This window comes from Phocoena phocoena, chromosome 1, assembly GCF_963924675.1.
Source record: "Phocoena phocoena chromosome 1, mPhoPho1.1, whole genome shotgun sequence".
Lineage (NCBI taxonomy): Eukaryota > Metazoa > Chordata > Mammalia > Artiodactyla > Phocoenidae > Phocoena > Phocoena phocoena.
The window spans coordinates 149,602,336-149,625,147 of NC_089219.1; the positions used below are offsets into that span (position 1 = coordinate 149,602,336).

Sequence of the window (22,812 nt, forward strand, 5' to 3'; positions counted from 1 at the left end):
TCTCCCTGATTCTAGCGATTTCCAGCAACGGCTGCCTTGAGAACTTGCTCTGTTCTGTAATTCTTCTTGCTGCTGCCTCTGCACCTCTGGTACAGGGGCTTTTAGGCAAGGACTTGCTTCCATCAGCCCCTCTCACTTCCAGCAACCGGCTGCTGCCCCAGCCCTGTCTCCTCTCTGACTGGCAGGGGCCCCAGCCCAGCCAGGAGGCAGGCTTCTCCCTGAGAAGCCCTGCTCGCTGACCGAGGACTGACAGGCTGCTCTGTTCGCAGAGGACACCCGGGCTACACGATGCTAATTAACCCCCTGAGGTAATTAGGCTGTAATTGATTTTCCCAGGGAACATAGCAGCAGGAGTTGGAGGCCCTGAGCAGTTGGGTCTCCTCTTGGTGTTTTTCAAGTAGAGGCTGTGGAGAAAGAAAGAGTATCTTGGGAGAGAGACCCACACCGTGTCTCCAGACACTCGGGAGACAGCATTCTGGACAGCACATGTGAGCTGGAGGAGACAGGGCTGGGATGTTTTATTCACTTTCATCCTGCACCTCCCACCCCCGATCTATCCTCCTCTCCTTATAAAAGTCATTTTTCACTTTTTTAACTTTTCATGTTTGAAATAATTTCAGACTTGTAAAAAGGTACAAAAGTAGTACAAAGAACTTTCATATACCCTTCACCCAGATTCTCCAAAATTAACATCTTACATAACCACAGTACAATGATCAAAATCAGGAAATTAACAGTGATAGAATAAAGCCATCTAATATACATGTCTTATTCACATTTGCCAGTCATCTCACTGATGTCCTTTTTCTGGTCCAGGCTCCAATCCAGGATCACATGTGGCATTCCATTGTCACGGCTGCTCAGTGCTATAATCCTCAGTCTTTGTCTTTCATGACCTTGATACTGTGGAAGAGCACGGGACCATTACTTTGTAGAACGTCCCTCAGGGATTTGTCTGATGTTTCCTCATGATTAAATTCAGGTTATATAGTTTTGTCAAGGAACACCAGAAAAACTGTAGGGTGCATGTCCAAAGGACACAGGAGCCAACTTGATTTGGCCCTAGTGGCCAAATCTGGGGCAATGTAAGCAAGAAAATAAATTATGATACTAATGGACTATACTCAAGAGAATAATACAAGAATCTATGGTCCTTATTGATATAATAAGTTAATAACTAATGCGGGAGAGAGGAAGCTCCTCTTTATACTAGAACTCCAGCTCATAAGTGTAGAAGGACTTAGGGAAATAGAAAATCACCATTTGGCAAAATTCACAGTAATAATTGTTTCAGGCAAGAATGGCCAATGAATGCTAAAATTAGCAAGTGAAAGTATGATGAGAAATAGGATATTTATATAGCCTCAAGCTATCTCCCCACAAGATATGTATTAATTACAACAAGAAAAATAGTTCAGTATACTTTCATATACCCTTTACAGTGAAGAAACCTGGTAGACAGTGGTTAAAGGGTTAAGGTTTCTTAACTGAGTGATCAAAGTTAACCACCAGTTACGGGAAGAATCAACCTCAGGCACCTCTCCGTGGGATGCGCTGAGAAGAAGACAACCTCATTTCTATGGCATTTGTTACCAAAAATGTATAATTTGTTAAAAGTAACTTTTAAGAAGAATCAACTCATTTTCTTTACCTCAGTTTTCTTGGTTAATTCCTTGATGTTGGCATAGATCTTATTTTTCTGGAATGGTGCTGTCCTGCCTGGGGACAGGGAATTCTATGAGCTCTGTGCCCTTTTATACATACCTCCCTCTTGTCTCTGGCCCTTCCTTATCTGCAAAATGTGTAGCCCGCTCAGTGCATGCCCACGTGCAAACAGAAGCCATTGACTACAAAGATCTTTCCTGAGGGAGAAGAGGAGGATTCTCTGATGGCCCATGACAGCTACTGGGAGCAGCGGAATGTCCAGTGCTGGAAACCAGTAGGGACTGGAATGGTGCTGTCCTGCCCAGGGGCAGGGAAATCAATGAGATGACCTCAAAGGAATTCTGCTTTAGGAAAAGGAGTGAGCTCAAGCTCAGTTGGATGAACAGCTGTGTTCTTTCTTAACCCCTGCTAACCCAGCTGTCTCCATAGCAACCAATTCCTCCCCTAGAGACCCATCTCTTATGGCAGCTCCATGTAGGACAAGTCTTACAGCAGATTGAATTTCCCAGTTTGCATCAACTTCAGGTTAGGACCCCCTCAGGATTCACCGTCTGCTGCTTCTCAGCCAGCCCTTGGTGTGATAATGACGCTGTCCCCTGTGGGAGGCATCCCAGGCTGCTCCCATTCCAGCTGTCATCCCGGGTGTCGGTGCACTTGTCACCTGTTCAACCCCCAGTTCAGGAGACAACGTGCAGAGGTTTGGAAAACCTGTGAGATGCCAGGAAGCCATGTTTCTCTCCTTCCCAGCATGTGCTTCAGGACCTGCTGTGACATCAAAGTGGGGGATGTTAGGAGCCATCCCCTAGAGAGAAAGGAAAACCCAGAGAAAACATTTCCCAAGAAACTGTGAGTGGGCAGCATCCAGCAGAAAGGGGAAAGAGATCAAACATGTTCTTGGGAAAAGAAATTTAGAAAGGACCAAGGGGCTTTGGAGCTCACGTGAAAGAGGTCTCCACTCAAAGTGAGTGTATTGGTCTGCTAGGGTTGCAGTTACAAAGCACCACGGAGGGCGTAAACAACAGAAACTTACTTTCTCACAGTTCTGAGGGCCAGACGTCTAACATCCAGGTATCAGAGGGTTGGTTCATTCTGAGGGCTGTGAGGAGAATCTGTTCCATGCCTTTCTCTTGGCTTCTGGTGGTTTGGGGCAATCTTCGGTGTTCCTTGGCTTGTGGAAGCAGCTCCCCAGTCTAAGCCTTCGTGTCCACATGGTGTTCTCCCTGTGTGCATGTCTGTCGCCAATTAATTTTTTTAAATAAGAATGCCAGTCATATTTGATTAGGGCCCACACTAATGACCTCATTTTAACTTGATTATCTCTATAAGGACCCTATCTGCAAATAAGGTCATATTCTGAGGTAATGGGAGTTAGGGATTCAATATATGAATTTGTGGGGGATAAAATTCAACCCACAACAGAACATTCTGAGCAAAAGGAGGAGATGCCATGGTTCTAAGGAATTGATTCATCCATTAAATATTCATGTAATGAGTGACTGCTCTATGCCCTGCACTGTGCTAAGATTGGAAGTTATCATGTGGATAGATTAGTCCTGAGTGGGGCGGCAGGGGGATGCAACCAGCCTATCCCTGAACATTGGCCATCTGGAAGAGGCTGGAACTTGATTGCCCTGCAGGCGGCTCTGTTTCTTCCAAAGGGCCTCGGACAGAGATTTCTAATCTACACCCTTCGCAGCTGTCTTCCATTAGGAAAGAGAACTGTAACAGGGACCAAGGCCTCCACACCTGATAAGGACACCAACCTCAGGCCAAGGACATGAACAGACAAGCCATATTCTTAGTTCTGGGAGCCTTAATAATAACAGCTTTTCTTTAACAAGACACTACTCTGTGTCAGAACCCATGTATTCCACATACCTACTCCTCCCTGCAATCCTGCAAGATGGCTATTAGAGCTGGGGAAACGGTGCTTAGGGGAGTAAGTAATTTGCCCAAAGTTGCACATCTGGTTGGTGACAAAACAAGTTCAGAACCAGACCCTTCTGACTCCAGAATACAGACTTGCTCCACCACTTGGTGCTGCTTCTCTTGGTCAGACAGATGGAGAAGTACTCCCTGGCTATACACTTTCCCACCTCACCCCACCCCCAGAACATCTGTGCCCAGGATCTGAATCCCCTTGGAAGGTCTCAGGAGGTGCCAGACAAACTGAGAACATTGGCTACTCTTTCAAGTCCGAAAATAACCGTCCCCTGTCTTCCTAAAGATAATTAAGTCCACACTTATTCCTATGAGTGGGGGAGAAAAATGGAAGAGCATTTGGGGGCACTTTTGAGCTTAGGGCAATCACTTCTTGCCTGTCCAGGGGATGTGTTACTTTAATTACATGTGTTTCTTAAAGCTATCAGACTCGGTTTGGTTGGTTTCCGGGTGTGTCTATCAATGGGGCGATGGTTACAGTGAAAGTTACTCTCACAAGCATCTCAGCCTGATGGGAGAGCCCAGAGGATGAGGCCCAGGTGGTTCATGCCTGCAGGTGAGAACGGAGATCAGGATGCAGTAAAGGCAAAGCCAGTCTTGGGATGCAAGGGACGAATACTCAGTGTAGGGGTCCTCAGGGAGTGACCAGGAACCTACACCCTTTGGCTACCAAGAAACGCTCCTGTGTGTTTCTGACGTCCCCTAACGCAATGTGCAGTAAGAGCACACTGTTGCCAGGTCCTAGGAGTACTGGGACCTAGGACCACCTTGTAGCTTTTACTGTATAAATTTAACTTCAGTAACTTCCCCCACACCTCACTTGTCCATGTTTAGGGAATACTGATTCCGTTTAACATTCTCTTAATTACATGTAACCGGGAAAGAAAACCAATTGTAGAAAACCGCCAACACTGCCCTCCAAAATCAAGCATAAATAATCGTTGATGCGATGGTAGTTTGAGATGATCCCTTGCTCTTGTTTGCCCCAATTTTTTTTTTTTTAATTTTTACTGGGGTAGAGTTGATTTACAACATTGTGTTAATTTCAGGTGTACAACAATACATACATCCGCTCCTTTTTTTAGATTCTTTTCCCATACGGGCCGTTACAGAGTATTGAGTAGAGTTCCCTGTGCTATGCAGTAGGTCCTTATTAGTTATCTATTTTATATATAGTAGTGTGTATACCAAATATTTTCAAGTAGATTCTTTTCCTGGATCCTCTCAGATGCAAATGGATTTGTGAAACTGTTTGGAAAGCCGGACGCTTACAAGTATTTATCCATAAGACTGCACCGAATCTCGGCAGGAAAAGCCGGGAGCCACCTGCCCAGGGCCAGAGCGACTCACTGCGAAGTTCCCAACAAATAAATAAATAAGTCAGCCAGCTTTCCTGAGAAACAAGTCGGCCCTCTGATCTCCCGTTCATTTATTTGCAGGGCTCATTAATATAACATCACTGCAACAAACAGCTAACGGGGGATGGTGTCAGGATGAATAATGGAGTTACTCTGCTGAGATAACAATTAGGTTTTGAATGTGCTATCAGCTAAGACAGAGCCAGCAAGGATTCATGCCGGGTAGGAGAGCTGGTGTCGCCGATGCTGTAGATTCCTGCAGGGCTCGTCAGCTGGGCTCTAGCCTGCCGTGAAGAGTGTGTTCATACTTGCTCTCGTGCACATGTGCTTGCGCGCTCACACCCACACACACACCCACACACACACCGAGTTGGAAAAGAATGTGACAGTTTGCCATCTTGGATCCAGCATCCAGGTGCCTTTGGGAGCCAGGCTGAGATCAAAATTTGCAGGCACAAAGTTGGCATCACTGCTCTAAAGTCAGGAAAACTCTAAGCAACAGGAAAGGAGTAACTGGATTAGTCAGGGGAGGATTAGCTGTCTACATACCCACAATTGTCCTCGCTGGCCTGTCCCGATTAGGGGGATGCTCAGGGCAGAGCCCTCTCGATCCCAGTCTCAGACACGGGAGCTTTTCAGACAAAGCGTGACCATCAGTTGGGGATACTTCACCCTGGGGCGACTACTCTGGGACCCCCCCTCCCTTGGCTGCTCTGGGAGGATCTAACGTCAGTCTCTCCCATCTCCTCTTAAGAACACAGCCTAGGGTGCTGACAGCCTGCTGGAGACATGGCAAGAGCTGCACAGGCCCGTCCGAGAGGCAGCCAAAACCGTGCTGGGCAACCTCCACACCCGGCACTTCCCCTCCGCAGGTCGGCTCTCTGCCCCTGCCCTGAGCCCCACCAAGAGCAATACCCAGAGGCTCCACCCGCCTGGGATCCTTATAAAAATGAAGCCACTTTTCCTCTTGACCTCAGCTGACCTGGCTTCTGTCCAGATTTCTTAATCATAAAATAGTAATTAGATAAAATGATAGATAACGTTCACTGAATGCTTACCTGGCACCTAGCACTGCTAACTTAGCACCTCATGTATATTATCTCATTTAGACTTTACAACAACTTTTATGAGGTGGAAGCTATTATCATTAGTCCCACTTTACAGACGAGGAAACCAAGGCACTATGAAGTGTGATACCTTTCTTAATGTCACACTGCTAGTGAGTTTTAGAACTAGGAGTTAACCTTCAGCTACTTGACTCTAGAACTCCCATGTTTGGCCCATAGAGCATCCTTTATCTCTTTCCTGGGCTCATTTAGACAAATAGAACTCTCAATCCACAGGGCTGGAGGAGGAAATGGCACAGGCACCAAGCTCTTCATCAAGCCTGCTGCAGAGATGGGAAGCAAGCCATAATCCCCACCCCGAGCATCATTTGGGGAGACTGGAATGCACAGGGAGAGATGACCCAGCGGCAAGGCCAAGGGGAGTGTGGGCATTCACAGGGGCAGGGCCAGAGAGGAGGGAGGGTGGAAGCTGAGAAGTTCGGAGAGATGGTGGTCCCAGCAAAGCCAACTCCAGGGCTCCTTGGAAAGCAGCAAGCATGACCTTAGACATGGGAGCGGGGCTGCGGGACCTACGCAGAGAGGCCCACAGGCAGGCTGGAGCATGAGTTCTCATGGCTGATGATCTCGGGGTTGTCCCAGGCAGAAGGATAGTAACTCAGGCATTGTGGTATGGAGGCTTGAGGCACGGGTTAGATAGACCACTCACAGTGTAACGTTGAGCAAGTTACTTAACCTCTCAGGGACACTATTCCCCATCTGTAAAATGAGAATACTACTATTCTCATTTTGTTTGTTGTGAGCCCTAAATGAGATAAAATATATAAGGCCCTTGGCACAATACCTGGCTCGTGATAAGTACTTAATAAATGAAAAGAAAATGGTAGGCATCATTATCAGATTCTTCAGTAACCTGGAGCCAGTGCCCGTTTCTGTCTTCTCTGCCATCACATCCATCAGGCAGGAGATATAAGCAGAGGAAGACAGGGTCTCTAGGATGGGAGCCGGGCTTCATGAGGCTCCTACCATGAAGGGGTTCTCCTTTGACCCCTTAAACATCTACCCTGTAGGAGGCCCCAACTCCATCTCTCCAAGGCTCTGTCTGAGTTCAGGAATGGCACTCCCCAGGCTGCCAAGCCCCTGGGCCTCCAGCACCTCCCACTCTGCTCCCTGGTGCAGCCCTTCGGAGCTCCCCAGCTGTAATTAATCACTGCATCTGCTCTCGCCCTTGGACGGCTTTGTGGCACAGTTCCCTCCGAACTGTTCAATTAGCGGCTGCAAGAATCAGGACGAGTGCAGCATCACGGCGGCTGTTTTCCAGGTCAAGGCACCCACGGTGGAAAACAAACATGACACAGTCTGGCAGGAATACAGGTTTGGCTGGGATGCTCAGGCGTGAGTCAGGCTCAGTTGGGCTGTGCTGCTGCTGACAGGTGAGGTCTGAGGAGATGGGGAAGCGGCTCCCCAAATCAGGGGCTCCAGGCGTCTTTGAGAGGACCCAGCAGGAGATAAGAGTCTCCTGGTTAGTTCCCTCCCATCAGCACGTGCCAGCCTCATCCCACATCCTACTGGCCTATTCACCCAAGCTTAAGGTGACCAGATCAGGGACATGGCCTGGACTGGGACCAGCCACCTCTACCCGGGTGCGGTCTGTGACTGCTTCTGGGACAGGGCTTAGGGGCTGCTGGACTGAGCCCTCTGTGCTAATGTGTTTCCCACATTTCCCTTCTGAATCCTGCGAATAGACAAACTTTTAATTCTACAACCAGTTAAAAAGCCAATACTCTTAAGGTAATAACAACTTAATGTCCCATTAAATGCAAATAAAAGGTTCATTAGGGAAGAGACAATAGTAGAGTGTAAGGTGACTAAAATGGGGGAAGGAACTCCAGGTAGTGAAAAAAAGCACTTGGGAAAGATAAGGGCTTTCCCTCCCTCTGGGATTTGCCCAGGGCCAGCCTGGCTGAGGGCGTGTGGGATGCGCTAAGTGAAATGGTTGGCTCAGACCTCGTTTGCTGCAAATCCGCAGAACTTTGCTCAAGCCACAAGCCTGCTTGGGGTCCCTACACTCTCAGAGGATGCATGGATAACCAAGGGTCCAAAGGAAAGCATCTTAAATGATCAAAGGACCTGGAAAACAAGAGCTTCCAACAAAAGGCTAACAGAATTGCAGAAGCGCAGACCAGAGGCGACTTAATTGCTGTCTTCAGTATCTGAAAGAGGTTTGATGAGGAGGCAGCTGTTGAGTCCTCCATTCGATGAGGAATCACAGCAGAAACTGGCTTAAATTAAAATAAGAGAGATTGCAGGAAGAACTTCTTAATGCTTCCGATGTGAAAATACTGCATCACTCCCAAGTGACACGTAGGCATCTCCATTCTTACAGTGGTCATTCAAGAACACAGTTTGTACTAGAATCCTCTTGAGACCAGCTTTTCCCAGGAATAGAGAACTGGAGATATTTCTTGACAGCTGCTGTGTCCCAGGCAGTGTGCTATGTATCAGGTTACTAAGAGAAAGCAAGGTCCCTATCCCCACATAATTAGTGCCTTCTTGAGAAAAGACGCAATTACAGTCCGGTGGCTGTTGCTGTCTTGGGGTGTAGGCAAAGGGGCTACTAAATATTCCCTTGCAGGAAGGGTAAGCATTTGTCAGCGTCATGCTTGACCAGCAGAGGGAACCACAGGTCAAATGCACATGGGCGTTACCCACTATAGCCATGGGGACCCCCATCTCCCCCTGGGAGCCTGCATAGTACATGAGAGAGGGGAACCGGAGGTCTGGGAGGGGGCAAGGGGGAGCACACAGAGAGAGTCAGCACAGAGCCTAGGGGAGACCCTCAGACACCCCCTGCACCCCAACTCAGCAGCTGCTTCTGGGCTCTTCTCTCCCTCATCCCCTACTTCTGGCTCTCCCTTCTGAGGTCCACAGAGGAGAATGTAAATAGATTTCAGGTCCACAGTATGTGCTGAAAAACATGGGGCTGAAATTCAGCCATATCGAAAGATCTTCCCAGCTGATTTCACAGGTTTTCAGCTCCCTTCCCCCTCTCTCCACACCCCTACTACACACTCACACACACCCCAAACTGTCAAACCATTTGTTTGCATGGCCGTCTCATTCAGAATTACTTTCCTGAAAGAATCCATTGAGTTCACTGGGAAATGCTGCGCCTTATCCCAGAATGGCTAATAGCTGAGGGCAAAGAAGTGGCAAGAAGGGAGGGAGGGAGGGAGGAATGAAGATGATTTTAGACACAGCCAATGTCCTCCCAAATTTATTCTGGGTGAAAGGGTGATGTCTGGTTCAGAATATGCTTCTGTGCGGAGCCCAGAAGCCACCAACGCTGAGACCCTGCCCTGGGCATCACGGCCACTCCCCGTCCAAGCTCAGGTTTTCTCCAGTCAATCCACGAGTGACTCTCTCTGTCCTGGGTCACCCCACCATCCACCATCTATGTTATGAGTTCCCTGGACCAGGTGTCCTCCTTCCAGATAAATAGGAAGATCCCCATCACCTCTAAGCTCCCTCCAACACCACCATCGCATGTTTTTGTGATCTAGGAAGGAACAGGTGCAGGGGGAACACAAGGAAGGAAACTGCCAATTATCAAGACCTATTTCCTACTTCGAAACCACCATCATATTAGGGACTTTCCAAATGTCTTCTTTCACCTTCACAACATCCCTGTGAGGCAAGCATTGTTATCTGTTTTCTGATAAGGACACTGAGACTGAAGGTCACCTAGCTCATAAGTATCAGAGCTGGAATTCAAATTCAAGTCTGTCTCACTCGAGAGCTTACTCTCTTCCTGCTACAGACACTGCCCAAGCATCAGAAGGTCTCCCTTCCACACCACAGAGCAGCCAGCAGCCCGAGGACCATCTAAAACGAGAAGCAGAGACGTGAGGATCTGGCTGTCATCCTGGCCGTACCTTGGTTTCCCCTCTGTCTGTGGGGGAACGTCTGTAACTGCAGCCTGCCCTTTCACCCCCATCTGTGCGGGAGGTTAGCTCTCCCCTCCCCTATGGCCCCACAACTCCTTCCAGAGCTGAAAGGCCTTCCTGGGAGTTCTGCAAGCAGTAGTATGGGACTCCACCGACTTGCCTCCTTATAGACCCACGTGGAGAGGACAGACTTGGCCCCCAAGAAAACCAAGTTTTCTGGGTGCCACACTGGGTGCCCTGCAATCTAACACCGCTTTCAAGAGAGAGCCTTGGAGGCTGTCTTCAGGGTAGAGCACTGCCTGGTACGAAGCGGTAACTGAAGAATCCTATTCACTCCCTCTCTGGAGGATAAATTCTTTTCCTTCAAGCCTCCCTTCTAGAGCCTCTCCTCAATTCTTGGGGAGAAATGAGGAAAGCAGTGTGCCTTGGATTTTACCACCACACAGGCAGGGCTTTGGTAGACCCTGATACTCATCCTCACAGTCACCTGGAAGCCCTCAGGTGGCAGGGGGTGTGTCACACAGGACTCCTCCCTCTGTTCCTTTGCACGCTGAGCCCAGACCTCCACCTCGACTCTCTCTGATTTTTAAGCTGGGGGAGAACAAATGACACAGGCAAAGGCACAGATCTTTAAAGTGTGTTGTGTATATAGGAACTGCTGGGATCTGGGTAGCACATGGTGGATATAGTATAAGACGGCAGGCAGATGTGGCTGAAGAAGTAACAAACATCAGAATGTGGAGGACCAGGCCAGGAATTAGGGACAGTGGTCAGAGCCATTGAAGGCCTTTAGAGCAAGTGACTAGTAATCAGAGCAGGTATGTGTTAATGAAGCCCACCTGGCCATGTGAAGAAGTCAGATCTCATGGAGGAATAGAAAGGCCCTTGCAGTTAGTGTGGGTGAGAGGTGATGCAGCCCTGCTTATCACCTACGCTGGAACCAGAGTGGGGCACAGATTGAAAAGACACCTGGGAGACTTCCCTCGTGGCACAGTGGATAAGAATCCGCCTGCCAATGCCGGGGACACAGGTTCCCCATGTGCTGTGGAGCAACTAAGCCCATGCGCTTCACCTACTGAGCCTGCGCTCTAGAGCCCATGAGCCACAACTACTGAGCCCGCATGCCACAACTACTGAGCCCGTGTGCCACAACTACTGAGCCCGCGTGCCACAACTACTGAAGCCCACGCACCTAGAGCCCATGCTCCGCAACAAGAGAAGCCACCACAATGAAAAGCCTGAGCACTGCAACGAAGAGTAGCCCCTGTTCACCACAGCTAGAGAAAGCCCACACACAGCAACAAAGACCCAATGCAACCAAAAAATTAATTAATTAATTAAATCTTAAAAAAAAAAATAAGACACCTGGGGTAAGAACCAATGGTCCCTATATTTATTATACATGGTAGGAGAGGGAAAGGAAGCAGTCAAAGATGCTTGCAAGATTCCTGGCTGGGTGCACGGTGGTTCCATTAACCTTGAGAAAGGATCTGGGAGGGTAATCAGGTTGGGGCTGGAAGGAGGGAAAATTAAGAGTTCGTTTCTAGACATGGTGAAATTTGAGGTGCCTGAGGGACATACGTGTGGAAGTCGAGATGTCCAGTAGCAATTAGATATATGGCTATGGAGCTCAAGAGAGAGGTCTGAGCCAGCGATATAGGTTTAGAAGGCATCAGTAATGGAGACCTTGGGAATCCTCTTGCAAGTCAAGTGCTCACCACCTCATCTATGTTTTGGGAATCCAGACTTTTATACATCAGTTTTGTCTTAAGCAAGAAAGAGGAAACTACGTCCCGTGTAAGCCCCAGGGCATGGTGGCTGCTGAGTGCTTTGAGCCCCAAACTCCTTCACCACCTCCCCAGGTGCTGGTAGCACAGCACAGTGTGTGTGCTGTATGGGGAAGATCCACATGGACCCACTATTACCCAGGCGCTTTCCAGTGACCCATGAGGATGCTAATTCTCCCAGCTGTTAGCTGGACCCATCTCTTTGACATGTGTCTTCATGCCAAGATTATAATGCTTGCATATATTAATATTTTTGTAAGTCCTCCTTCTCTAAACAGTATAAGCTGGTTTATGTTTCTGGGCAGCTCTGTGCTAACAAATGAACGCTGCAGCCCCCAAGTGCCATGACTGCGTCTCTGCCACAGACCCTCGAATGTCAGAAGGGGACACTGCAGAGACTTCCCAGCAGGAGGAGGCTGCCCCATGGGCCTGCCAACTCCACTGAATATCCCCAGTACAATCCCCGCATGCTACCTGCAAGACGGAAATATTTTTAGACTTTCCAGAAAGATCTCATTTCAGTTTTTCTTAAAGCTTGTAATTAACCGCAGTGATCAAGAGAATGTATTTTTAAAAATAAAAGTGGAGGGACTTCCCTGGTGGCGCAGTGGTTGAGAGTCCGCCTGCTGATGCAGGGGACACGGGTTCGTGCCCCGGTTCGGGAAGATCCCACATGCCGCGGAGCGGCTGGGCCCGTGAGCCGTGGCCGCTGAGCCTGCGCGTCCGGAGCCTGTGCTCCGCAATCGGAGAGGCCACAACAGTGAGAGGCCCGCGTACCGCAAAAAAAAATAAATAAAAATAAATAAAATAAAAGTGGAAGAGAGCAAGCTGATCACCACAGTTCTGTCAGAGTTTTCAGTAGGTGGGTTCCTGGCATCCAGGTGGCTGGAGGAGGGGAGGGGGACCAGTGATGTTCATTCCAAGTGATCAGAGGAGAACCAGGTGCTTAGATTTGCTCAAAGCTACTTCCTTCCTCCTGAATCTCTCCTGCAGGGGCATGGAGGCCACCCCTTTCCTGTTCCTCATTACGAATATCCATCTCCCAGAGCCCAAGAGGCCTGGGGACCTGAGGAAGTGGCACCAGGGGAGAGGGTAACAGCCAAGATCTAGTGTCAGTTGTTTTTAGAACCCTCAGGGACAGAAAAGCTATGGGGCTACTGGTTCCTCATGCCAGCTCCTTTCTCTCCAAATTGTCCTGCCTCCCCCGACCCGCCAAGGCCCAGTGCACAAAGATGCCTCTGAGAACCGCCGTCCCCTCCCTTGATTCGTCTCATGAATCTTGTTTATTTTTATTCATAAGGTGGGATATTTTCTTCCCAGAGAAGGGAGTCAGAGCCACAGACAAGGTGACTTGGGTGAAATGGGCCCCCGGATAAGATAGTTCCCAGCCTGGGCCTGAAGGAGGGAAGGAGGCTGTACCATCTAAGGTCTGCAGAAGAGGGTGGGAGATCAGGAGGTCTGAGTGGGAGTCTGACCTGGCTGTGCAGCCAATGCACAAGAGCCCAGGAGTCAGTGGGCAGTGAGGGAGGAGGCCTGTCCCGGGGCCTCATCCCCTCCATCATCTCTTCCGTGTCTGCTATCACCTGGGCATTCGTGGCCAAGTTGGCGGCCGCCTTCATGGTGCTTACATTACTGGAAGAGAGCAGTGCCCCTTTGCTGGAGACAGGAGCAGGGAAGAGTCTCCAGAGCCTTCGATAGCATTTTCGCCTGTACTCACCTCCAATCTCTGCCCAGAGGCCGTATCTGGAAGATTCTGGTGGACTCTTGGCCTTGAGCAGCCCTCCTTGCCTCTCTCCCTCCCTTCTTGCCCTTCTAATGGTGTAGTGAAAAGAGTCCTGGACTTTTTTAAAACCTTGTATACATGTTGTATGATGATCTTAGAATAAGACACCCCGTATCTCCTTCCAGTTCTGAAATTCCATGCTCCTGCCTTCAGTTGGGTTCATGTCTAATTTCCTCCTGCTTTGGATAACTATGGACCTCGAAATAGGAGCTTATTCCCTGGGATCTGTTGGATACTGAAGAGCTGCATTTTTCCTGGAGCCTGATCCATTCCCAGACAGAAATTTATACCTTAGAGCTGCCTGATTCCGCAGTTCCTTTTCCTGTTGGGTCAAAACAAAATCAGGCAGCCGGCATTTGGTGACTGAATTAAGAAATGAATAAATAAACGATACTTGCTGCTGGGAAGCCAGCAAAATTTGGAAACTCAGAAAGCTATTTCTCTTTGGTACTAGCACGTGTCACAGGATTTTTTTTTTTTTGCAGAACAATGTCAAATATACTTTCCATCTTTGGTCATCCCCCACAGCAGTCCCTAATCTGGAACTGCTCTGAGCTCCCACAGCTCTTCCTTCACCTTATCACTGTGTACCCTGCATCAGCATTATTTACAGCTCCCTTATCTCCTCCTCCTTGACCACTAGGTTCCTTGAGGGCAGATTTCCTGTTCTATTCATCATTGTAAACTCTACAGAGGCTAGCCCCCAGGAGTGGCAAATCATAGCGTGGTCACAACGACAAAGCCCTTTCAAGTTTACAGAATGCTCCCAGACACCCTCCATTCGGGAGCTTCCAGGGAGAGGTTGGTTAGAGATGATTATCCTTCCTACCAACTAAGAAGAAATGAGGTTCAGAGAGATTCTGTGACTTGATCACAATCAGGCTAGTGAATTAAAGTACTGCCTTGAGGGCTTCCCTGGTGGCGCAGTAGTTGAGAGTCCGCCTGCCGATGCAGGGGACGCGGGTTCGTGCCCCGGTCGGGGAAGATCCCACATGCCGCGGAGCGACTGGGCCCGTGCACCCGCTGAGCCTGTGCGTCTGGAGCCTGTGCTCCACAACGGGAGAGGCCACAACAGTGAGAGGCCCGCGTACCGCAAAAAAAAAAAAAAAAAAAAAAAGTACTGCCTTGAGCCAGTACTCTCTTATAATTTCTTTCTTTTACATAAGTGGATGAATGAATGAATCATTGGATGGATGTCCTAAGAACCGATGAAATAGGTACACCATGACAATGTCGGGATCCTAGATAAGTTGAAAAGTGGAGAAAACACACCCAGTTCCCCCCAGATTCCAGGTGGGGAGGGAATGGGTGCCACTGCCCCTACTCCTGTGACCGACCAGCTTTGCTCATCCCATTTCCCTCCCGCAGATTTTGACGGTGTCCGGACCCCCTGAAGGAGGGACCCGAGTGACTATCCATGGCGTGAACCTGGGCCTGGACTTCTCTGAGATCGCCCACCACGTGCAGGTGGCTGGGGTGCCCTGCACGCCCCTGCCGGGGGATTATATCATCGCTGAGCAGTGAGTCCAGTCCGCTCTGGCCCACCCTCTTCCCCACCCCTGTGGGGGGGACTCTCCCCTCTCCCTCCATCTCCTATGTCCATCGTCCCATGGACCCCACTCCCTGAAGCCTTCCCAGGGCCCTCTCCTAGCCCACCTCCACTCTTAGAATATCCTACTCTTTTTGATTCCCAATTCCCTGGCTCCTCTGGCCTCAGGGCTCCCGGTGCAATGCTCTCGTGCTGTTGGTCTTCTCCTGCCCACTGGCTAACTGAGCCACTTTCCCAGCCAGTCCATTCTGCACCTCCTTGCTTCCCCCCGCCCCTCCCCCCATAGCCCCCATTGGAATGCATCCCGCTCGGTGGGCTGCAGGCAACAATTTGTTTGGCTCGAGGGGCTCTGACAGCAGCTTAATCTGAGCAGGGCCTCCGCCAGAGCAAATTCATTTATTTCACTAAGGGAAATGTCAGCTGGAAATTAGAAAATAGGCATGTAGCGGTGGACAGGCGAACGGGGCTCCAGAAGTGACATATGTTCCAATTTGGGGTGTTCATTTGGCAGTGGCGGCTGCTGTGAAATTGGTGGGCAGGAGGTGGGCATGAAGCTAGGGGGATGCTGGGGGTGGGAGGGCAGAAGGAGTGATGCTTCCCCTCCTATGGAGAAAGGGAGGAGAGTAGCCAGATCCTTCTGCATGATTTATCATGTAAAGTTGGGTCAAGTCACCCTGGTTCCACTGGGCACACAGCTCTGCAGGGGGTACTGGGAGCATGCCCGTGAACAGGGCTCCTCTCCTTTAGCTCCACCCCTCGCAGCCTCCCCAGAGCCAGCCTTTAGTAACAACCAGAAAAGTGGCACTGGCAACCGTAAAAATGACACTTCATCTTTCATCAGCACTTACTCTTTCTCATCCATTCTCTTGCTTTTAATTGGTAAGGACTCTGGGAGGTAGACATTGCTATCACGGTTTTACAAAGTAGGAGAGAGTAAAAGACTTGGGAAGTGAAATGACTTCCCCCACTCACTCAGTGCATAAGTGGCCATGGCAGAGTTGGAGGTCAAGTCTCCTAACTTTTGGTTCAGGCCTCTTTCCGTTCCCTAACAGCCATGGGGCAGGACTTCTGGGTAAGAGTGGCCTGCAAATTCCATTATCCGTCAGCCTGTGGCCTTCTGGGTCAGGGGCCATGATTCCAGTGTGGCCAGGGCAGGGTCGGAGTCAGAGGGGTGAGTTCCCCGACTTTGGGCACATCCAGCAGGGGAGAAGAAGGAGCTGCCTGACCCTGCAGACATTCAGATCCTGCAGACCTGACCCCTCACTGACAGCCTTGTCCCTTCAAGGAGTGAATCATGGAGGGAAGACTGGCTGGGTCTACAGTAAAGACATGAGGAAGAGGAAAGGGGGAAATGATATAAGTAGCGCTTCTGAGCCAGAAGAGAAGGGGAGAGCTGTTGGGCTCGTCAAGGTCAGATGGCTTTACAGAGCCCAGCACCCTGCCACACCCAGCTAGACTCTCAGTCACACTGACCCCAGACGCACCTTTGGCCTCAAGGAACTGCCTTGGGCCACTGGACACAGGTCAAGTCTCCAACTTGGTGAGATGCCACAGGACTCCAAAGGAAAGGGTTCACAGGGGACTGAAGGGTAAGGCTTTGAATAGAGAAGTATAAATTCTTGGGCAGCTGGACATGGAAATCTCATGAGAATTGGGACCCAAGGGTCTTCTAAATCCTGCCTCCTTTACCTGCCAGCCCTGAGGCCTTAGCAAACTGTTTGGTCTCTCTAATCTTCATTGGCCCAATGGAAATCATGATTCCTATTGCATGGGTTTTGGGAGAGAATTCAGTGAGATGAAAACGTGAAGACTAAATAACTCTCTACTAGTTATTTAGCTTCAACATTGGGTGGCTTGACTCCTCCTGATGGACAGGAACCTCTGGATTCACATTAGTCCCACCGATAAGCTTTCTAATGGTGGGAGTTGCAGATTCCGTATTGCTTCTGACATCCTAGGGCCACAGAAGTGATCGTAGAGGTCCATTTCTACATACCCATTTCCAGATGAGACATTTGAGGATCAGGGAGCAAAGAGACTTGCCCAAAATCACATAGCTCATCAATAGCCGAGCTCCTGGCACCCAGCCTGGTGCCCTCGCCTCACACCGCACCACCTCCCATAGATTGGCAAAGATGGTGCCTTTCTCCCCGTGAGTGTGCCTCCTTGGGGTGGGGAGCACAAGCATATAACATCCGTCAGGACATGGCTGACTTCGTAGGTGCAGCAGATGAGAGGGAGGGGGGTCTGAGGACCCAAGCTGAGTCCATCTCATACAGAGCCCCTGTCCCAGGCAGGGCTGAGCTGCAGCCTCAACCTGCATCTCATCACTCAGGAAACGTCCTGTGATGGAATCATCTGGCCCTCCACAGACCTGTGGGGCACTGATTGCAAGAGACTAAGCGGGGGCCCTTTAACCAACATTAACCTAATTGCTGAGTGATAGATGGCATGGCACAAGCATATGGTGAGTCATGACTGTGCCCGCTAATCCTGCCCGTGCCCAGGACTCTGCACTGGGTCCATTTAGCCAAATTCATCTCTCACAGATATCTATAATGATTGTGCCTGTTGCTCACTGCCCAGGATGGAGGCTTTAATGATGTTAACAGACTCTCAATAATGAGCCTGACACGGCTGGAAACCAGGGCTGCGTGCAGGCAAGGTGAGGAATGTGCCCTGCTGCCTCCTGCCTGCCCCGCGCCTGAGGAGATGATGGGGCTGGTTTTCTAGGGTGATCACTGGCCCTGCTAGGGACCCCTGGCAACCATTCACCTCCCCAGGCTCCTTTTGTATCCTCACTTCCAGTTTTTCTTGGAACTTTCTTCCCTAGGGCCCTGGGTGAGTGTATGCATTTGATATTCAAAGATATTGAATAGAACAATATTTCCTTACGTTCCTATGGCACGTTAGTCTAACTTCTCATTTTACAAGGAGCAACTTTAGGCATCCCCAGCTGTTGTCTCCTGATAATACACAGGGAGCCTAAAGCTACCAGGGACACCGAGAAAAGGCAGGAGGCCCCCAGAAGTCAAACCACAGGAACTTTGATGACCTGTAAAGCCTAAAGGAGGAAGTGGTGGCCACACCGCTGCCTGTGGTCATCTCCAACCAGGGAGGGAGGGAGCGCAGGTTCCTCAGAGCCTTAGGAACCCAGCCAGGTCTACCCCACCTCCCCCTCCTCCCGCCCCAGCCCCCCCCACAGCCACGTCACCTCCACCCCAGCACAGCCACCATGTCCATCCTGTCCCTTCCACAAGCGACACAGAAGATTCCACTGATTCTAGGGGCAGTAGAGTGGAACGGTCCAAGGCATGAGCTTTGCAGCCAGGCTGACCTGGATTTGAATCGTGGCTCTGCCACTTCCCAGCACTATGGCCACAGATGAGTCACTTAGCACCTCTGAGCCTTGGCTTCCTTGTCTGTAAAAATGGAGAAGACCCACGCTGTAGGATGCCTGAGGATGACACGAGATCCTATATGGGCCAGTGCCTGCCACACACAGCTCGACAAATTGTAGCTCTTGTTTATTGTTGAGGTACAGAATCTGCTTTGGCCTGACCCTCATTCCTCAATATAACCCTCTCCACTCCCTATAGCTGCCCTTGCTTCTTCCTTTAACCCTCTATCTCCTTGAGCTCAGAGAACAAATGCCAATAACAAATACACTCAAGGAGGCCTCTCCATCCTTCGCTGCGAGCACTGGGTCCCAGGAATAAAAAGGAAGAAGAGTTAGAGGCCATTAGAGTTCTTCCACAACATGGTCTGAGTCCTCAGGACTCTCACCCAGCTCTTAGACTTAGCAACCCAGACCATTCTACGGTCCACCGCTGACTGCTTCTCCTCTCCCACTCACTGGATGAAGTAGAACCTCATTCCACCAGCAGGGAAAGGAGTCAGCTGCAGTGCCAAGGAAGGGAACCCATGGTCCAGCTCTAGGCCCTCCCTGCAGCCTCGGCCCCTGCATCATACCCTTCCAAGCGGGACACTGAGAGCCAACTGCAGGCATTCAGCCTTGGACACTTGGGCAGTGCCATCTCCCATCCACCCTCTTCTCCCACGTGCTTGACGTGCAAAGCTCGTTTTTGGGCCACAAACCCTGAACAAGAAAATGTTCTAGAAAAGACAGTGTGCCAAGACGTTCCAGACAGCTGAACAGGCCATTCTAGCCTTCTCTTCTCCTAGACAGGCCCCAGGAGGAGCAAATATGCCTATGACCTTCACGTGTTCTTATGTTTCCTCTTTCCATGACTTCAAGCCTGCCATGATTTGCTTCTGCTTTTCTTCTCGAGGGTGGCTCCAGCACAGTGGCCAAGGGGGGTGAGTGAGGGACAAGAAAGCACTGATTAGAAGAGAGAGAAAGAGACTTATCTGCTGCCTCCTCTTCTTCACACCCCATACCCCCAGTAGAGAGTCGATAATCCTCTGATGCTCCTTGAGAGCCCGGAGCCATGTGACAGGATGACAGGGACCCCAAACGGGAACAGGTGCTGGGGCCCAGGAAGCAGGATGGGAGAGTTGTTACTCCAAGCAGGTAGCAGCATGGAAATAACCCCACGCAGTACCTTAAATTAAGCTTCTCAAATGCTCCGCTAATGAGGTTTAAGGAGACGCTTACGTGTAAAATACTAATTGATCATCACTATCATCTTTACTGTGGGTTCATAATTAATTTATTCACAGAGAAAGGGAAAGGAGAACGTCCTTTGACATGCACTCAGTACTTTCTTGTCGAGCCTAATATGCTAAACGTAATAAGACAGTCATTGTATGTAAAGTAAATATTCACCGGGAGTGAAAGTACTTATTTGGGATTAACTGTTAGGAAGGAGCTGGAGATCAGTGGCATGCCGTGTGTGTGAGCACACCATGTATTCGTTTAATGCAAGTTTTATTACATCAAAATGAAAGCTCTGTTTAGTTACCTTCCTTCCTAGAGAAGTTGTCTTCCCCACCGTGCCTGGATAATGCTGGGGATTAGTGGGGAGGAGTCTGTTGTTCTGACTCCCCACCAAACCAACCTACCAAGGGCACCAGACTGCTCAGACTGAACTCTTAAATGGCATTGGGAAGGAAAGAAAAGCCTTCCATCTCTCCCCTGGGTTCCCTTTTGCTGAGCCTGGTGGAGCCCTTTCCCACCCATCCCATGCCTTAAAATTCCAGGCAAGAGATCCCCCCAAGAATCTGATTTCTTCAGTCCCTCCCATATCCTCCAGCTGCCCACTCTTTCTAGAGTCTGCTGTGGCTAAGGCAACCCGTCTGTAAATGTGCTTGTTGTAACTTATCTCAGGTTCCAGGGAAGCCCTCAGTGGGGGTATCAAGCTGCACATCACGAGAGAGAGTGCCTCCCCCCTCCCTCCCCCCGCCCCCAGCCCCCCCACCCCCCACCCCGCCGCCATCGTTCTCCAGCTCTCCTGTTGATGGGAGACATGACTTCCAACCCCAGGGCTGGTTCACTGCCTCGCCCACCAGCTCCATGAGCTCAGCCCTTGATTAAATGGGAGTCCAGTGTCGATTGCTGTCCTAATGAACTCATCCACCTCCCACCCCCTCGCCTGCTGCCACTGGATGCCACTCCTCCCATTCAGCTGGGAGCTCCACTATCTCACCAGATTATCTGTTCCCTCACTGCAGGAAACAAACCACAATTGAAAAATCAGCTTGGCAAATCAGTCCTCACTCCCTCTTCTCGGGAGTGTTGCAGTGTTGGCTTGTCACACAGGAAGGAGCACTAAATTACTGCCCCTAGATCTCTCTGTTGAACATTCGGTTTATTCCACAAATATTGGGTTGATACCCAATGCCAAGCCCTGCACTAGGCACCGGGGACTACAGGCTTGCTCATAGAAATAGGCAGCATAGCGTTTCGAGGGCTTTAGAGTTGAGCTCATCCAACCTCTCACTGTACCAATGAGAGACTAAAGCCCAGAGAGGGAAAGTACTTTACCCAAGGTCACACAGCCACATGGTTGAGCAAGCTGAGTCTTGGTCCAGCACTATTGTAAGACTGTGATGAGTCATTCACTGTGACTGTGACGGGGTGAGCAAGCTGGGGCAGGGATGCAGCTCTCCCCAAGTCTCTCATGGAAAGGTTTGCTCTCTCCTCAGGATCGTTTGTGAGATGGGCCATGCCCTTGTGGGGACCACCTCTGGGCCCGTGCGCCTGTGCATTGGCGAGTGTAAGCCAGAGTTCATGACCAAATCCCATCAACAGTACACGTTTGTGGTGAGTATTGGGTCTAGTGCTGAGCTACAGGCTTCTAGCAAGGGCACATTTCTGCTCCAGGCTTCTCCCAAGAAAGTCCCACCCACCCCTCTCCTAGGCCGGCGCCTCTAGGCTTCTCGCAGATGGAGTAGGAGACCAGAAAAGGGAAAGCCTGTCTTTCCTGGGTGGGTCAAGTGCATGACCAACGGCACTTTGGAGACTTTGGCGTCCCAGAGAGCCACAGGTCAGAGTTCTAAATAAGCAAAATCAGGCCTTTCTTAGAAAGTGGATCCTAGACACACGGTGGGGAGGGGCTGCCCTTTGTCCCACCAATGTGATATCTCTGTCTAATTCCAGCCTAATGAGGACAGATCATCTGAGGGACCTAATTATAAAGGTCTATATTTATCCACACGCTTTGTTTTCTGCCAAGGATATTGTAAGTGGGAGTTTAGAGGAGCCATTTGGAGTCCTGCAGGAATGCAGGTCTGTGTGCAGGGCCATGGGAGTGGGATGTACGAGTGAGCTGCTCTGTGTGTTGGTGTGGTCACACACACATATGCACACACTCAGCCCTGGAAACACTTCTTCCCGCCCAAGCAACAGATGGTGGACTCACAAAGGCTTTATTTTCTCGTGCTGAACAACCTGTTTCTGGGGCTCCAAAGTCCCTTTTCTGACACCTAGGCAACATTGCCGCATCAAGTTCTTCACTGAAAAGTGTTAACACCAGCGGAGGGGGTCAAACCAGCCTTGCTCAGAGTATTGAAATTTTATTTGACCACAAAATTCTCTTCTCTCTAAAGCACTTTACTGCTTGTTTTAGGTTTTCCAGTCTCTGCCTTCTTATCTCAGCATCTCCACCTTTCCTTGTACCAGTCTTCTCTCAGATGGGAGGGTACCATGGCCTATATCTGCAGCCCACCTACCCCATCTCCTGTGCAGGACAGACAGGGTCTCGTGTGAGAAGCAAACCCAGAAAGACTGGATGGAGAGAGCTGTAGAGTGTCAGAGCTGGGAGGGCTTTACAGATCATGTAGCCCACTCTCCTGTCTTGACAGAGGAGGGAACAAAAGCCCAGAGTGATCCAGAAACTTGCTTCAGGGCCCATCACTAGTGAGTGACTAATGCAGACTAGAGTTCATGCCTGTGTAAGTGCTCAGTTAAATGCACTTTCCACTCTACTCCGCTGCCGGCTAGGCAGGAGCAATTTCTTTCTGATGCATTTTAGGCCAGATGACATTTCTTTTAGGCTTTGGGCTTAATTTTACAATTTAGTGAGCTTACTAGAAAATCGCAGCCAACGATGGGCCATCCTCCTGGTGAAGGTCAGGGAAGACGCATCTAACATTTACTGACAGGTCTCTGCACCTGTTGTGCCCTTCTCTTGCTTAGGGAGGGACGGAAGGACACAAGCGTGGGCCATTAATGGATCCTCTTGGTGGCCCAATCCAGGCAGGGATCCTTTATTCAGCCCTATCGATTTTGTGCCCAAAAAATCAGTATGCGCTCC

General features: G+C 49.9%; 1 protein-coding gene across 1 annotated transcript in view; it reads left to right on the plus strand.

Annotated features, from left to right (window-relative positions):
- The window catches only part of PLXNA2 (plexin A2), a 190,789-nt gene that overhangs the window by 137,060 nt on the left and 30,917 nt on the right, over nucleotides 1-22,812 (plus strand). The window contains exons 12-13 of the mRNA XM_065889436.1: nucleotides 14,914-15,065; nucleotides 21,203-21,320. Coding sequence (XP_065745508.1) covers nucleotides 14,914-15,065; nucleotides 21,203-21,320 — 270 coding nt within the window. The remainder of the gene's footprint in view (nucleotides 1-14,913; nucleotides 15,066-21,202; nucleotides 21,321-22,812) is intronic.